The following is a 15,751-nucleotide window of genomic DNA, read 5'->3' as shown; positions in this document are numbered from 1 at the left end:
AGGATTGACGTTTCTTATTATTTATAGCAAAATAAAATAAACCAATTTTTATCCCCTAATAAATAAATACTGTACATTAATTGCCCAAGCTGGGCAGCTAACAATATGTGCATATATTATATATAAAAAAACATGTACAAACATGTAAAATATGTACAAACATGTAAAAAACATGTACAAACATGTAAAAAACATGTACAAACATGTAAAAAATATGTACAAACATGTAAAAAAACATGTACAATGTAAAATATATTATATTGTACGTATAGCCATTGAAAAATAGTAATAATGCTATAACATTTTTTCATAACATTTTTCATAACATTTTTCATAACATTTTTCATAACATTTTTCATAACATTTTTCATAACATTTTTCATAACATTTTTATAACATTTTTATAACATTTTTATAACATTTTTTATATAAGTTTTATAATTTTGTAAAATTTATATTTTAATACTGGGATAAAAATGTGATAATTTGCTGAAATATATAATACCTATATTTATATAATTGGTATGTATAATATTTTTTATATATAACAATGTATTTAAAAGAAATAACACACCCTTGTATTTATTCCTCTTCCTTCAATATAAATATATTTTAAAATAAGATAAATTCTCCCCATTTTTAAAAAATAAGAAAAAAAATAGTGCCAAAATGGAATATTAACTGGTCATATTCGTAAGCGAATAAAGCTAAATAAAAAAAGTATAATAATAGTAATAATAATAGTAATAATAATAGTAATAATAATAGTAATAATAATAATAATAATAGTAATAGGAAAAGGCTTCGACTTGCAAAGGTATTATTTATTTTGGTTGTCACATTAATAATGTAACTTATTTGTAAAAAAAAAATAATTTTTATTATGGAAAATAAATTAAGAATGCTAAACTGGGCAAAAGTTGTGTGCATACATATATAGAGAGATAGGCATATACGTCATTAATAAAATAGACTATATACTTTTTTATATCTTATTAAAAAATAAAATAGTATATTTTAATAAACTTATAATTGATAATAAAACTTCCATTTGTTCACATCATTACAAATTGTTACGCAACAATGTCATAGGTAATATTTTTTGTCTATAAAATTAAAAAAAAAAAATATGACCTGCGCATGTAAATATAATATAATATTATAATTAAATGTGTGCGTTTTATGAACAAACTAAAAAGTTTAAGAGCTTAAAATTTATTATTTAGTTAATATGTGCAAACACTTGTATAGTTTGGTGTTTCCTTATTAGTCTGATCTATATATTATAATAATGATAATGATAATGATAATAATAATGATAATAATAATGATAATAATAATAATGATAATAATAATGATAATAATAACAATTTTGGAAGTAGGTAAAAATGTTTGCTTTGTCACTCTTGTGACTTGGCTGTTCAGTATTAATCAACTCGCTATATTTTTTTTTGCATAACACAACATAACTCACACATTTTATTAGTAAAAAAGAAAGAAAACAGTAGGGGAAAAACAAAAAACAATATAAAATAGCATAAAATATTATATGCAAAAATAACTAATGTTTTAATTATTAAGAAACATTTATAATATAGCAAGATAGGCGTAAAAAAAAAAAATATTATTAAACTACACAAAGCTGTAAATGACGTGAAATAAAAATATAAAATTACGAGTATTAATTCAAAAATCGCTAACCATATATATATATATATAATATGTATAAATGAATAAGACAAGATATCCTGAATGCATATAAAAAATTATGCGAAATGTTTATAACCTGGTATTATGCGAAATTTGATAATATTGTTCAATCTAACTAATATTAAAAAACTGTGTACTTTCAACTTTAGAATGTGCACCAGAGAAATTATAATGTAGCTTCATATCTATATATCTATTATTTTGTTCATTTTTTTTGAGAGCAAACATGCCTTTTAATGTTTCATTTTTTTCCCCAGTAATAATATGATTAGTATATAAAACAATTTGTTTCCAATGTGTATTAGGACCATATGGTCCTGTAGTAAAACTTACATCTGTATGGCAAGCAGAAAAAGATATATCAAACCATATAACAAGAGCATGTATATAATCTCTTCTTGTCATTGTAATGGTAAATGGAGATACAAAAGATAAATCTTCTTTTGTACATGTATTCAAATCTAATTTTAATATACAACTTGAATTTGTAACTACATAATTTTTATCAACATAATCAATAACTACTTCTTCTTTTAAAATAGGAACAACGGGTGTAAAATTAAATCCATAGCAATGTTTCCAATAATCAAATTTTTCTTCTCTATATAAGCTATCTTCTATACCTGCAATATACATATAAGCTTTATCAGGAAATATGATACCACCTGGTTTTAACCATTTATCTCTACAAAATAAAACAGTATCAAGCATATTTTCATAAAGCAAACAATATCCCATCCATTCAGATATAATAATATCAACTTTTTCTACAGGAAGTGTTATATTTTCTGCTAACCCTTTTATAAATGTAATTTTATCTGTTAAATTGTTTGCATCTCTTATATTTAATGCAGTATATATTATGTTACTTTTTTCTATACTATATACATGTTTGGCTCCATGTTTTGCTGCAAAAAAAGATAAAATACCTGTTCCACATCCAACATCTAATACTATTTTATCTTTTATTAAGTGTTCATTTTTTCTGATTGCATCATAATAACTTCTTGTTCTTATTTCATCTTTTATCATATCTTCATGTATATGTATATAAGCATATGAATTAAAATACTCTTTATTTCCATTTTCCATATCTTTTTCAGTTCCGTCTTCATCACATTTTATAAAATTTTTTCGTTCTTCATTTTTTATTTCTTCTTTATATAATTTATCCCATGAATTGTAAAACTGTTTTAATGCATCTTGGCTAAAATTTTGACTTCCATTTTGAGCATTAAAGTGTTTTCCTTTTTCTTCGTATTTATTTTCAGTATGAATATATTTTTTTGACATGATTACATACAAAGATATTAAGTTATTTCGACTGAATTATTTTTAATAAAATAAATAAAAGGTATATAATAATTTTGTGAATCGAAAATAATGATGAAAAAATATTCCAGTACTTTTTCAAAAAAAATGAAATATAATAAAATTATAAAAAATGGAAAAATTATAATCAGTAAAGGAGTATATATGTGCCTTTTAAAAATTATATAATATAACTGTATGTACTATAAATATACTCATAAAAAGGGAATACAACAGCATGTAGGGAAAGGGAGTTTGGAACTGGCAATACATATACTGTAGATACGCAAAGATATAGAAGTAGATAGTTACTAGTATATTGTTTATACACTTATTTATATTTATTATTTTTTCCCTTGAACATAATGCGTAATTTACATTTTCAATATTGGTACATATATAAAAATGAATATATGATGACAGTAAGATATATTTGTTTATAATTAAGACTTTGATTTTTTGAGTGAGGTAGTGAAAAATGTAAAAAAAATAAAATTAATGAATGTTGCAAAGTAGAAAATATAAAATTATCTAAAACTGAATATTTAATAATTTTATTCACATGTACGCACATAAATATGTATATTCCATTTATGCGCCGGGTTTGGAAAAAGTCGATTCAAATTTATTCGAATTTTTTGAGAAGCTTGTCAATATTTAAGGAAAAAAAGAGTAAAGGCCAATAAAAAAAATATATAGTAAAAATAAATGGCAAATTAGTAAAATACATCACAAAATAAATGACAAATTAGTAAAATACATGACAAAATAAATGACAAAATTAGTGACACCTCGGAATAAATATCCTGATGAAATATAGAACTTGTTTGGTGATTCAAAATGACTTTTAGCTCTTCTAACAACTTTTCATTTTTTAAAAAAATAAAAAAACCCTTGACACAAAATAATATTTGCATTTTCCCCAATTTCTGCACTTTACGCATTTACATTGGGCCCTCCAATAAATGAACAAACATAATTTATATATTATAAAAATTGTGAAAAAAAATATATTAGTTATAGAAATAGAAAAATATGCATAGATCCAAGAAGGATATTAAATGCATATAAAAATATAATAGGCTATTTTTAGCATACTATAAGTTGGGAATAAAAAAAAAAAAAAAAAAAAAAAAAAAAAGTTGAATTTATTGATATTACCTCAAAAAATGTTCGAACAAAAATCAAAGGTGTTGTACTGAGAGATATATACGAAAATTATAAAAAGTAAATAATTAAATGGAAAATTATTAAAAAAAAATAATTATTACACATTTTCAATTACATAGTAAATTTAACTTTATATTTCATTCTAAATGTGATCAAATATGAGTTGGTTTATTCGTACATGCACACGTACGTATGTATGCATATGCGTATGTATATATATATAGATGGGTGGGTAGAGAGAGAGATGTAATCATTTCTTCTTCACAACTGTCGAATTGAATCATAAGCCCGTTCAGTCTCATCTATTTGTTGATCTTGAATTTGTATATCTGAAAAGGACAAATACTCTTTTTTTTTTTTGATGCAATTAAGTTGCTTTCTAATGTATTCTAGATTCTTTTCTCTTTTAGATTCCCTTTCAAGCAATTCATCTAATGCATTTTTATTTTCACTTGAATTTGTACAAAAGCTTTTACCAAGTTTTAATATATGTATATCACCTTCTTCATTTCCTATAGATATATATTTGTTATTTAGATGTGCATCTATTTCAGTTATAGAAGAATTACATATTTTATGTTTAATGGTTGGTTCATTAAAATTAGAAAGTAAATTCCAAAAATCTAAATATCCATCTTTTCTTGTTAAAATAAAAAACGGAGAATCATGAATCCAATGTCCTTTATTAATAATAGATTCATTATAATAATTTGAGATTATAGGAAATTTAATATCTTCAGACCATATATTAAAACCCCATTTATCGGTTGTTAAAAAATATTTTAAATTAATTGAAACTCTTTTAATGCTAGTAATAGCAGATAAATGTTTTTCATTTGGTGTTCCATATTTTTGAAGAAGTTCTAAATGTTTAGATTGTCTTTTTGATAAAGATAAAATATATCCTTCATCTGTTCCAACTAATATTTTTGATGGTCCAGCTTCTAGACACCATTCAATGTAATTTGCACTATAATAATTATCATCATTGACATCTAATTTAGATGTAGAGAGTTCGTTTTGTGTGTTTTTGGTTAGATTATCTGGAGAAAGTGTTCCACCCAAGTTATTTGAAATAATGTTAGATTTTTCTAATGAATCAAAAGTATCTGCTGGATCTTTAGTTAAATAAAAAGATTCGATATGATTTGAAAGATTTCTAATATCCCAAATTAGACATAAACCATCACTAGATGTAGAAAGACATTGGTTATTAGTTTTAGTTTGTAGCCATGTAATATCATTAACAATATTTTTATGACTACAATTTATAGAAGATGATTCACATAAATTATTTTTTTTTCTTAGATCCCATAAATGAATAGTACCATCATATGAACCCGCTAATAATAAATCTGAATTTTTATGATTAAATCTTAAACATTTTATAAATGATTTAGAATATAAAATTTGATAAGGATTATTTATTTCGTTTAAGTTATATAATAGACAATTTTTTGATGTATTATTTAAAATTTTTTGATAATTATTTACACAATAAGATATAGCTATTTTATGTGTATTATCATTTGCCCATTTAATAGATGTAACGAATCTATTATATTTTCGAAGTTTATCTTTAATTACTAATAAAGATTTTATTTTAAAATGTTCTTCATTTTTAATATCATCTTTAAAATATTCTTCATATATATTTATACAATTATTTTTATTAATTATTTTTGTTGTTTCACCCATAAGATATTTTAAGCTATTTATTAAATTTATATCTTTGTCTAATCGTTTTATATATTTTAATTTATTTTGATGTTCACTAATATCAACATCTTTTGTCCATCCCCCTTCACTATGATAAAAAAATTTATTTTCTAATTTTACACTTTCAATATTAATATATTCTTCACTATATTTTTTAATATTTTCATCATTATAATTTATATTTTCTTTATACATGTATTTTTTTTTTATTTGATTATTTGGTTCAATTCTTCCAATAATTTGGCTTTTCGATTTACTAAATTTACATTTTTTCCCAATTGCACTTTTATTATTTGTATAACAATAGTAGTAATCTATCATGATATAAATATAGTTAAAAAAAGAAAAGAAAAAAAAAAAAAAAAAAAGTTTAGTTTTTGAAATGGACTGAGGAATGGTAAATTGCTCACTATGGCGAACGTCAAAAGTGGCGAACGTCAAAAGTGAGTTTGCTTTTTATTGGCATTCTATATAGAGAGGGGCAACAGATGCAATATCAAAGCGTAAAGTGAAAACGTGAAAAAAGTATAGACAAAGGAACCGAGCATGTAAACACTGTTTTATGTTTAAAAAGCATTTCATATAAGACAAAATGAATAATTTTATTTTTGTATATAAAAAGTTTATGTTACAATCACAATACTGCTATATGTTTGTATTTTTTATTTCGATAGAATAAAAATCTTTTTAATATTTTGCACAATGATCTTTTATCCAGTTTTTTTCACGAGCATTTACTTTTCTTATTTCCTTATTATCTCCAAAAGCATATACACAATTCCCATCGATTTTATAATACCCATCACCTTAAAAAAAAAAAAAAAAGGTAATTATCATTCGAAAAGGGAATAAAAATATTTTTTGTTATTATATAAAGAATATGCATACAAAAAAATATATTAATTATAAGAAAAAGGAAGAAGAAAAAAAAAACTGCTTATTATATAGATATGAAAATGCACATATATAAATTATATTTATCTAAAAAATGATGAAAAAAAAGTACTTAAATTTTTGCTATACTATCTATATGTGTATATTTTTTTATTAGTGCAAAAAAAAAAAGTTATAATTTTTTATACCTATATCATAAATGTTGTCTAAATATTCATTTCTTTTCTCTTTTTGATAAATAACTTCATTTTTATTTATTTCTTCATTATAAAAATATGGAAAATCAGTTAAATAATCCCATGTATTTTCATATTTTAAACCATCATTAAAATAATAATTTCCATTAACACTTTTCCCATTTTCCCATGTTCCTTTATATTCTCCTTTCTCCTTAAAAATTAATGTCCCTAATACACACACATAAAAAAAAAAAAAAAAAAAAATATGTGTGTAGCATAAAAATAACATTATATAAAAAAAAAAAATAAAAATAATAATAATAATAATAATCTTATTTTTAAGTATAAAGGTAATTTTAGTTCTCTCTATTTTATATGGTTTGACTTACCATGGCCATGAAATTTGTTATTTTTAAATTCCCCTACATATATGTTTCCATTCGGGTAAACATACTTTCCTTTTGTTTTTTCATCATTTAAGTAAGTTATATTCGACATAGGAAACTGCTTTGTGTAAATAAACAGATAAGTAGAATAATAAAACAGCGAAGTGGAAAAACAACGAAATGGAAAAACAGCGAAATGGAAAAACAGCGAAATGGAAAAACAGCGAAATGGAAAACAGCGAAATTGAAAAAATAAGCGAACTAGCTAGCGTTTAATACTGTGTGTGAAAAAAAAAAAAAAAAAAAAAAAAAAAATATATTTACAAGCTAGCTTAAATTGGGAAAATTTTATGAATAGCTTTTTTCATACATGCACACATATTTTCATGTGTCTGCGTAACTGAATATTTTGTTTTGTACCTCAAAGAAACTGAAACGATGATTTAGTAAAAATGTTAAAATGTTAGAAATATATTTCGAGGTAATTTAAAAATTTTCATAAATGGAATATGTTAATGGCTTTTTTATATGAGTTTATGAGGAATGTTTGGAAAAATAAATAAAAAAAATGAACAAACAAATAACGGAATGAATGAATAAACATGCAAATAATAGGCTCCATAGAATAAGGAGCTAGTTAATTTTATCATGAAATACATGTTTAGATATAAATGTATTTACCATGTAAGCATGCTTATTAAATAATGAATTCGTAAATATTTTTTTTATCAACTTGGATAGACAAATAACATTTTAAATTGTAATATATTTTTTTGCGCCAATGATTTTACATTGCCTTATTTATTGCTTATTTATTGGTTATTTATTGTTTATTTATTTCTTATTATTATTGCTTATTATTATTGTTGTTTATTTCATTTTCAACGCATTTGACCATCTAAGAGAAATATAAATACATGTCTTTATAATAAAGTAGAAAGTGAATAAAATAAGTATGGATACATATAACTGTATGTCTGCAAATCTTTGTTTGATAACCATATTTTCTGGTATTTTATTTATATTTTGACATTCAATCGAGATATTATTAGGTAAACATTCTATAAATATATCACTAAATTTGATTTTAGCCATAGCTGAAGCTGTATATGTTTGAAAAGAAAACCATTGCAAATATTTTACAGGAGGTTTTAATTTAGCAACTTCTACATAAAATCCATTTGATAAAGTCATCGTTAAAAGTGAAACAGATAATAAACTAACAGATCGACTTAAATTGTCAAATAATGTTGATATAAAATATCCTAAGGAACTACTTATTAACGAATTTAACGTAATAATAAATACAAAACCAATATATACATCAAATTTGAATGATCCATATAATGCTATATGTGAAAATAAACTCCATACAGCAATTAAACAAAAAAAAAAAATAAATTCAGCTAATGCTTGTGACAAAAAATAATTACTAACTTGATAAGTTTTTACATTTCTTTCTTTAGCTATTATAACTCGTTCAGAAGGAAATGAATATAAAGATAAATATGCTGGATAATATGTCCAATATGCTATCATAAAAAAAATTGCACCCATTGAATCTAAAACCCTATGTGGATCTGAAAAAGCTTTTGACCATAAAAATCCAAATATTGTTAATGTAATAGATAAATCTATTATTTTTATAATAGTTAATTCATCTACTATAAATTTTTTTAATCCTCTAATTAATAAATATAGAAATTGCATTATATAAGAAGCTTTTTTCATTTCAAATGAAATTAATAATTCAATAGCTTTTAATTTTTTCGAATCTTGATCTCGTTTTTTTATTTCATTATCGAAATCTTGTTGGGAAATATTATTTGACAATAAAATTTGTTCATTATTATTTTTATTAGAATCATTTTCTAAATTTTCTTTTTTTTTTATTTCACTATCATGATCATTATGAATTATTGTATTATTAATATTATTTAAATCCATATAATATCCTTCTTCTTCATTAAAAGATATGTATTTATTATAATTTTCTAAAAGTATAGGTTCATTTTTTTTGTTAGATAATATTTCCATTAAATAGTCAGCTATATTCCAACCATGTGGACATATAAAACCGATTTTTTTTAAATAGATATTTAAATCAGTAGTTTTACCTTGATATATTATATAACCACTACTAATAGCAATTAGTTTATCAAATTTTTCAAAAATTTGACTACTAGGTTGATGCAAAGATGATAAAATAGTAGTATTTGAGAATCTGGACATTTTTTGCATGCATTCAACTAGCGATAAAGCTGCTGCAGAATCTAAACCGCTAGTTGGTTCATCCATAAATAATAAAGGTGGGTTAGATAATATTTCAGTGGCTATAGATAATCTTTTTCTTTGCCCACCACTTATACCTCTTATAAATGCATTTCCAACTATTGTATCTTTAACATGAGTTAAATCCATAATATTTAAAACGGAATTAATTAAATCTTCTAATTTTTTTTTATCTTTTATATCTAATTTGATTCTGGCTGCAAATTCTAAAGTTTCATATACTGTTAAATTTGCAAAAAAATAATCATCTTGTAATACATATCCCATATGATGTTTTACACTTTTTGTTCGAGGTTTATTATTTATTAAAAAATTTCCTTCAACCCCATCTAGTATTTGCATTGATAAAATATTTAACAATGTTGTTTTTCCACTTCCACTTGGTCCCATTATAATTGTTATTTTTTGTGGAAGAATCATTCCATTAATTCCGTGTAAGATTTCTAAGTTTCCATTATCGACTGAATATTTTACATTTGAAAATTTATAAGTAATTTGTTCACATGATGATGACAAATCCTTTTTATTTTTAAGTTCCTTTATACTCATTTTGGTGGCACTTGGAAAATATGGGAAATGAGTATATAAAAATGTAAAATAGCTGAATTAAAAAAAAAACAAACAAACATAAAAATATCCAAAATAATAATGAAAATTATATTTAAATTATATATCTTTTTATTTTTAATTCTTCATAGAATAAATAAAATTAGCAAACTATTAATTTAGGTGATTGGTATGATGCATATTATGCATTGTCGGGAGATGATAAATGTATTAATTATTATATTTTACAATTATTTTACAATTATTTTATTTTTTTTACAATTTTGTATTTTTTTTACAATTTTTTATTTTTTTACTATTTTTTATTTTTTTTACTATTTTTACAATTTATACTATTTTTTTAATATAAAATCCAAATGTATTTACATTATTCCATACACATACCTTTTCCGCAAGTTTATGTTCAATGTGCAAAGCACTATACATTCATTGTCTATGTCGTTTCCTTTTATATATGCATATATACTATATAAATTGTTATAAAGTTTTTATTTTAATTTATTTTTCTCCATAAGCATTTAAAAAAATAATAATAATAACAAAAATAAAAACAAAAAAACAAAGCAAAGCAAAGCAAAGCAAAACAAAGCAAAACAAAGCAAAACAAAGCAAAACAAAACAAAACAAAAACAAAAACAAAAACAAAAACAAAATTTATAATAACTTTCCCCTTAGAAAGTTTCTTATTTTAGCTAGTAGCTCGCCATATATTTTCCAAAAATATTAATTATCATATACTCCTAATATATGAGCTTTCTAAAAATGTATCATAGTATTTATCTTGTTTGAAAAATTTAACTACAATTGGGTTACATATTCTACCAATTTTTTTAGTGATTTTATTCTCGTAAGAATATAAAAAGAGGATGTTTTTCTTTGGAAATACAAATATTTTAAGAAAGAATTTTCCGTTTTTTTTTATTTTAATTTTTTTTTTTAGCTTATATTCATTTTCGTTCACTTCATAACATAATATTTTGTATATATTAAATGTATTCTTATTTATATTCTTATCCCTCTTGTTATGGTATCTGCTATATTTGTTACTTTTAACAAATGTAGCAATTTCGGCTATGTGTGAAAAAACATATTCTATAAAATATAAAGTCGTTTCAATGAATAAATTCTTAATTAAATAATTTTTATTTATGTTTAAAAAATATATTTTATCATTTGATATATTTAACTTTTCATATTGATTGGAAAAAATATCAACAGAATATGTCATATGTCCATTTATAAAAAAAGCTAAATAATTTAATTTAATATAATACTTATGTACATTGCTATTATTGTATATTTTATTAAGTGAATAATCTGATGAATAAAAAAATTCTCTTATTATTTTATAATTTATTTGTTCATTTTTGTTTATATATGATTTTTTTTCTTTTAATATTATTGGTAATATATTAAAAATAGCAAAATTTTTATTAGCTTGTATATTTTTAGACAGTGAAATAGCAATTGTGTGGATACATGTTTGATTAATTTCTTGTAGATTATCTTTCATTTTTTCTTTTTCTTTTTCTTTATTTTTATAACTACTAATATTTTTATCACCATTGATATTTTTCTCAGTAGAAATTTCAAGTTTCGTTTGATTCGTCTCTTTGGATATTATATCAACAAAATTAATAATATCTTTTGCTTCGCATTGAAAAAGGTGTGCTATTTTTATTAGTTCGTGTTTCACTTTATTTGCGTTTAAAAAAATGTGCTTTCTCTTTTTTTTCGATATATTAAATTCTTCATTGACTTTTGTAGTTAAGCAATTTCCATATTTTATGATTAATTTTTTCATATTCTTTAACTTGAAAAAGTTATAATAATTTTTTTGTTTTAAACACCTTTTTTCTTCTATGCGATATTTACGTTGTAGTGTGCTGTTTTGTATTTGGTTAGTATCCTTAACTATTCCTTCCTCTTGGTTATTATTACCATTTTGTATAATTTGCACACTTTTTTTATTATTTTTTAAAAAGTACTCATTCATATGCACACTTTTTAGTGTAAAAGCTGTTTTTTTTTTTTTTTTTTTTTTTTTAGCTTTTTTGTAGCAATCAAAATAGCTAGATTTTTCTAAACATTCATAAAATGTACCATTTTTTACCTTACATAAACAGCTAATATTTGTATTTTTTCTAAAATGTAAAAATATTTTTTTTTTTTGTTTTTCGCTTTTAATTTCTTTAATTAAATTGGTAAAGGTTTTATGTAACATGTTATATGCATAAGAAACTTGTTTAGGTTCTTTCTTTTTTTGTTCTTTTTTATGCTTAACTGAACAGTAACAACAACAACGTGATTTTGTTTTTGCACAATAATTTGTGATCATACATAAATAAAAATATATTAATAGCTTTTGGATTTTTAATAAGTACCAAAACAAAAAAATGTTTTTCTTGTTCAGAAAGATATTCCATAATACTTTTTTTTTTTTTTTTTTTATTAAATGTAAGATATTTTTATCTGTACTTTTCAAATAATTTTTGCAAAACCACATACTTCTATAGCGTACATATGTTTTGCATAATACTCTTTTTAAATTTTGAACTTTCCTTTTACCACAACATATGGTATAACATATATATGGAAAGCGCACTAAAATAAATTGTGCATGTTTTAGTATATATATTGTATCCGAATTTAGTGATTTTTCTAATGATTTAAAAAGGTGAAATAAATGCATACATATGTTTTTACTTATTTGTAATATTTTATCTTTATATGATGTTATTTTGAATGAACATATTTTATAAAGGTTATTTTCCCTTTTACTAATTACATTAGTTTTATCACAACTCTGATTAATAGAATTCTGGACAAAATTTGTCTTTTTTTGCACAAAATGTATATATACATGTTCTTTCCTTTCATTTTTAAATATTTCATGATCAAATTTATTAGCCCAAGACATCAAATCATGAATACAAGTACAAATATGTTCCAATTTTGTTTTTGAAAATTCAAAGAAAACATATTTATTGAAATTGGTGCATTTTAATAAAACTTTTTTAATCTTTTTGAATAATTTATTATTCCCTGAATAATTTTCACCTTGTACTAAAAAAAAATTGTCGACTACTGAATAAAATGTATACTTATAGGTTATGTTGTTTTTTCGATTTAATTTGGTACTATCCTTTGTATAATTGGAACTTTTATTTTTCGCACTAACCATTTTACATCGCGCATAACCATTTAAAGTCCTTTCCAAAAGGTATACTTTAAGTTTTCTTATATTTTTTTTTTTAAAATATATCATACGAATATAAAGAAATAGCTCAAGTAAAATGTTTAACACGAAACGTAAATTTTTTTTTTTTTGATCTTGGGAATTATATTCATTAAAATTTAAAAGTGACCATTTATCTTTATTAAAATATATTAAAAATGGGGACATAAAAATAGAAAAGGATTTATTGACATTATTATATGTTATATAAAATTCGTTGCCACCTGTAGATTTAGTAGTATATATATATATGGGATTATTTATTATTTGATTTTTGTTTTTTTTCAATAAATGAATAATTTTCTTAAAATTTTTTATTGCACTTATTTGGTTGAAATTGTTTTTATTTTTCGTCAAAATAAGTATAAAAAGTGAGTTATACCACCAATTAAATATTTTGTTTTCTTTCATTAAAATGTGAAATTCTGATTTCTTGGTATGGTCATTTTTCACAATGTTATTTCTTTCTTTAGAAAAATAGTTATTCGTTTGGTATTTGTGTAACTGTTTTTTATAATTTTTTAAATTATCTGTATCACTCAATTTATTAGTCCCATCGTTTTTATATTTCTCCTTGAAGTTAAAATAAATGTCTATTTTTTCATCATAAGTTTTATTATTCCATTTTCCATCAAAAAAATTTAATTTCGCTAAATTATGTTCAAAATTAGAATGAATTATATTATATTTATGGAAAGTATTTTCAAATACGTTGATAAAATCAAAATATGATATTTCATTATGATTTTCATAATTGGTTAGTAAAACATAATTATCAACAATTTTTTTTGTTATTGATTGAGATTGTGTGTACATATTTTTTTTTTTTTTTTTTTGATCTTTTATAAAAAGCTTTTCTGTACATATTTTAGTTGGTTGTTCATCATTAATATTTTTTTTTATGTAATTTTGATTTGTCTGTTTTTCCCCTTCCACATTTGTATTATTTATTGGTATTTCTTTTTTTTTTTTTATATTTTTTTTAATTAAATTATTAGAATTTTTTAAAAATATATTAATTTCTTTTTTATAATGATTATATATTTCATAATATTTGGTTAAAAGTAGTTGGTAATTCATAGAAGACGCATTTTTTCCTTGATCATAAATTTGAATGGGAAGTGTATTATTCTCTATTTTATTAATATCATAAAAATATATAAAAATAGATGGTATATACTTATTTGTATTGGTATAAAATAGCTCCTTATTTATGTAATGATTAATTTTGAAAAAAATATAAAAATTATTTCCTTCACTAGTATAATAGTATGTCGTCTCTGTTTTTATATCATGGTAAAGTAAAACTGGATCATTTGGTTTTTCATTTTCTAAATTTATTTCTACTTCTCTTTGTTCATTGTTTTCTTTTTTTATTTGAACAATTTTTTTCACCCAATATGGAGAAAATATGTTACTATTATTTCCAAATTTTTTCATAAATTTTTTGTTAAGAAATAATTCACAGAAAATTTTATTTACATATTTCGATTCAATTAATTTATATAGATATTTATTTATGTTTATTTTTCCTTCCTTGTATTTGTTTTTTAAGCGATATGACAATACATCGCGAATTGCCTCATAACCCTTAAGATTTTCGAACTCATTCAAGAGCCGTTCGTTAAATTTATTTTGTTCATTATCATGGGTCATCATTTAGTATTCTCATTTTAAGAAACCAGTAAAAGAGTTGCGAAGGATACAAAAGTAAAAATAAAACTAAATAGTAATAAATATAAATAAATAGTAATAAATAATAATAAAATGTAATAAAATTTAATAAAATGCAATGGAGTGTAATAAAAATATAAATAATAACTAGCTTCTTGATATGAACATGTTCAAATTTTTCATAAAAAAAAAAATTATCAAGCATGGGTTATAACTGTGTCGACAAAAGAGAAATAACCTAAAGGTGTTAATTTTCTTTTTTCTCAAGTCGTTAAATATGTTATTATTTATTTATATTTTATTTTTAATTTAGTTTTTTTTTTAATATTTTGTCACATTGGTAAAATAAATGGCATATATATGTATATATTTATTTCTCTGTGCAGCGCGAACTCAATAATGAGGAATTTGTTCATGTATTCCATATACCACTTGAGTAAAGTTTTATTAATTTTGTGAAACTGTATAGTTGGAATTATTATACACGCATACGTATATAGATAGATACATGCATACATACATAGATAGATACATACATGCATAGGAATGCATATAATACACTGATTAGTACATACATACGTATAATACACTGATTAGTACATACATACGTA

At 22.2% G+C, this 15,751-nt stretch overlaps 5 protein-coding genes across 5 annotated transcripts; all 5 read right to left on the bottom strand.

Annotated features, from left to right (window-relative positions):
* Nucleotides 1–1,821: 1,821 nt before the first annotated feature.
* Nucleotides 1,822–3,003, bottom strand: PY17X_1019900 (protein arginine N-methyltransferase 1, putative; the record flags this gene model as incomplete). The annotated part of the gene is made up of 1 exon (XM_022956245.1): nucleotides 1,822–3,003. The coding sequence occupies one exon, from the start codon at nucleotides 3,001–3,003 to the stop codon at nucleotides 1,822–1,824; it is 1,182 nt and encodes a 393-aa protein (XP_022813313.1).
* A 1,449-nt stretch (nucleotides 3,004–4,452) lies between these two features.
* PY17X_1019800 (dynein intermediate chain, putative) lies at nucleotides 4,453–6,231 on the bottom strand (the record flags this gene model as incomplete). The annotated part of the gene is made up of 1 exon (XM_724791.1): nucleotides 4,453–6,231. One exon carries the CDS (start codon nucleotides 6,229–6,231, stop codon nucleotides 4,453–4,455), a length of 1,779 nt encoding a protein of 592 aa, XP_729884.1.
* A 366-nt stretch (nucleotides 6,232–6,597) lies between these two features.
* Nucleotides 6,598–7,481, bottom strand: PY17X_1019700 (uncharacterized protein; the record flags this gene model as incomplete). Its single annotated transcript, XM_724790.1, has 3 exons — nucleotides 6,598–6,716; nucleotides 6,993–7,211; nucleotides 7,373–7,481. The coding sequence occupies 3 exons, from the start codon at nucleotides 7,479–7,481 to the stop codon at nucleotides 6,598–6,600; spliced, it is 447 nt and encodes a 148-aa protein (XP_729883.1).
* Nucleotides 7,482–8,239: 758 nt separating this feature from the next.
* PY17X_1019600 (ABC transporter protein) lies at nucleotides 8,240–10,210 on the bottom strand (the record flags this gene model as incomplete). The annotated part of the gene is made up of 1 exon (XM_724789.2): nucleotides 8,240–10,210. The coding sequence occupies one exon, from the start codon at nucleotides 10,208–10,210 to the stop codon at nucleotides 8,240–8,242; it is 1,971 nt and encodes a 656-aa protein (XP_729882.2).
* A 748-nt stretch (nucleotides 10,211–10,958) lies between these two features.
* PY17X_1019500 (conserved Plasmodium protein, unknown function) lies at nucleotides 10,959–15,125 on the bottom strand (the record flags this gene model as incomplete). The annotated part of the gene is made up of 1 exon (XM_022956244.1): nucleotides 10,959–15,125. The coding sequence occupies one exon, from the start codon at nucleotides 15,123–15,125 to the stop codon at nucleotides 10,959–10,961; it is 4,167 nt and encodes a 1,388-aa protein (XP_022813312.1).
* Nucleotides 15,126–15,751: the final 626 nt, after the last annotated feature.

The sequence above is a fragment of the Plasmodium yoelii genome (genome assembly GCF_900002385.2).
Source record: "Plasmodium yoelii strain 17X genome assembly, chromosome: 10".
Lineage (NCBI taxonomy): Eukaryota > Apicomplexa > Aconoidasida > Haemosporida > Plasmodiidae > Plasmodium > Plasmodium yoelii.
The sequence above is the reverse complement of the archived record's forward strand: the minus strand, read 5'-3'. Positions and strand labels throughout refer to the sequence as shown.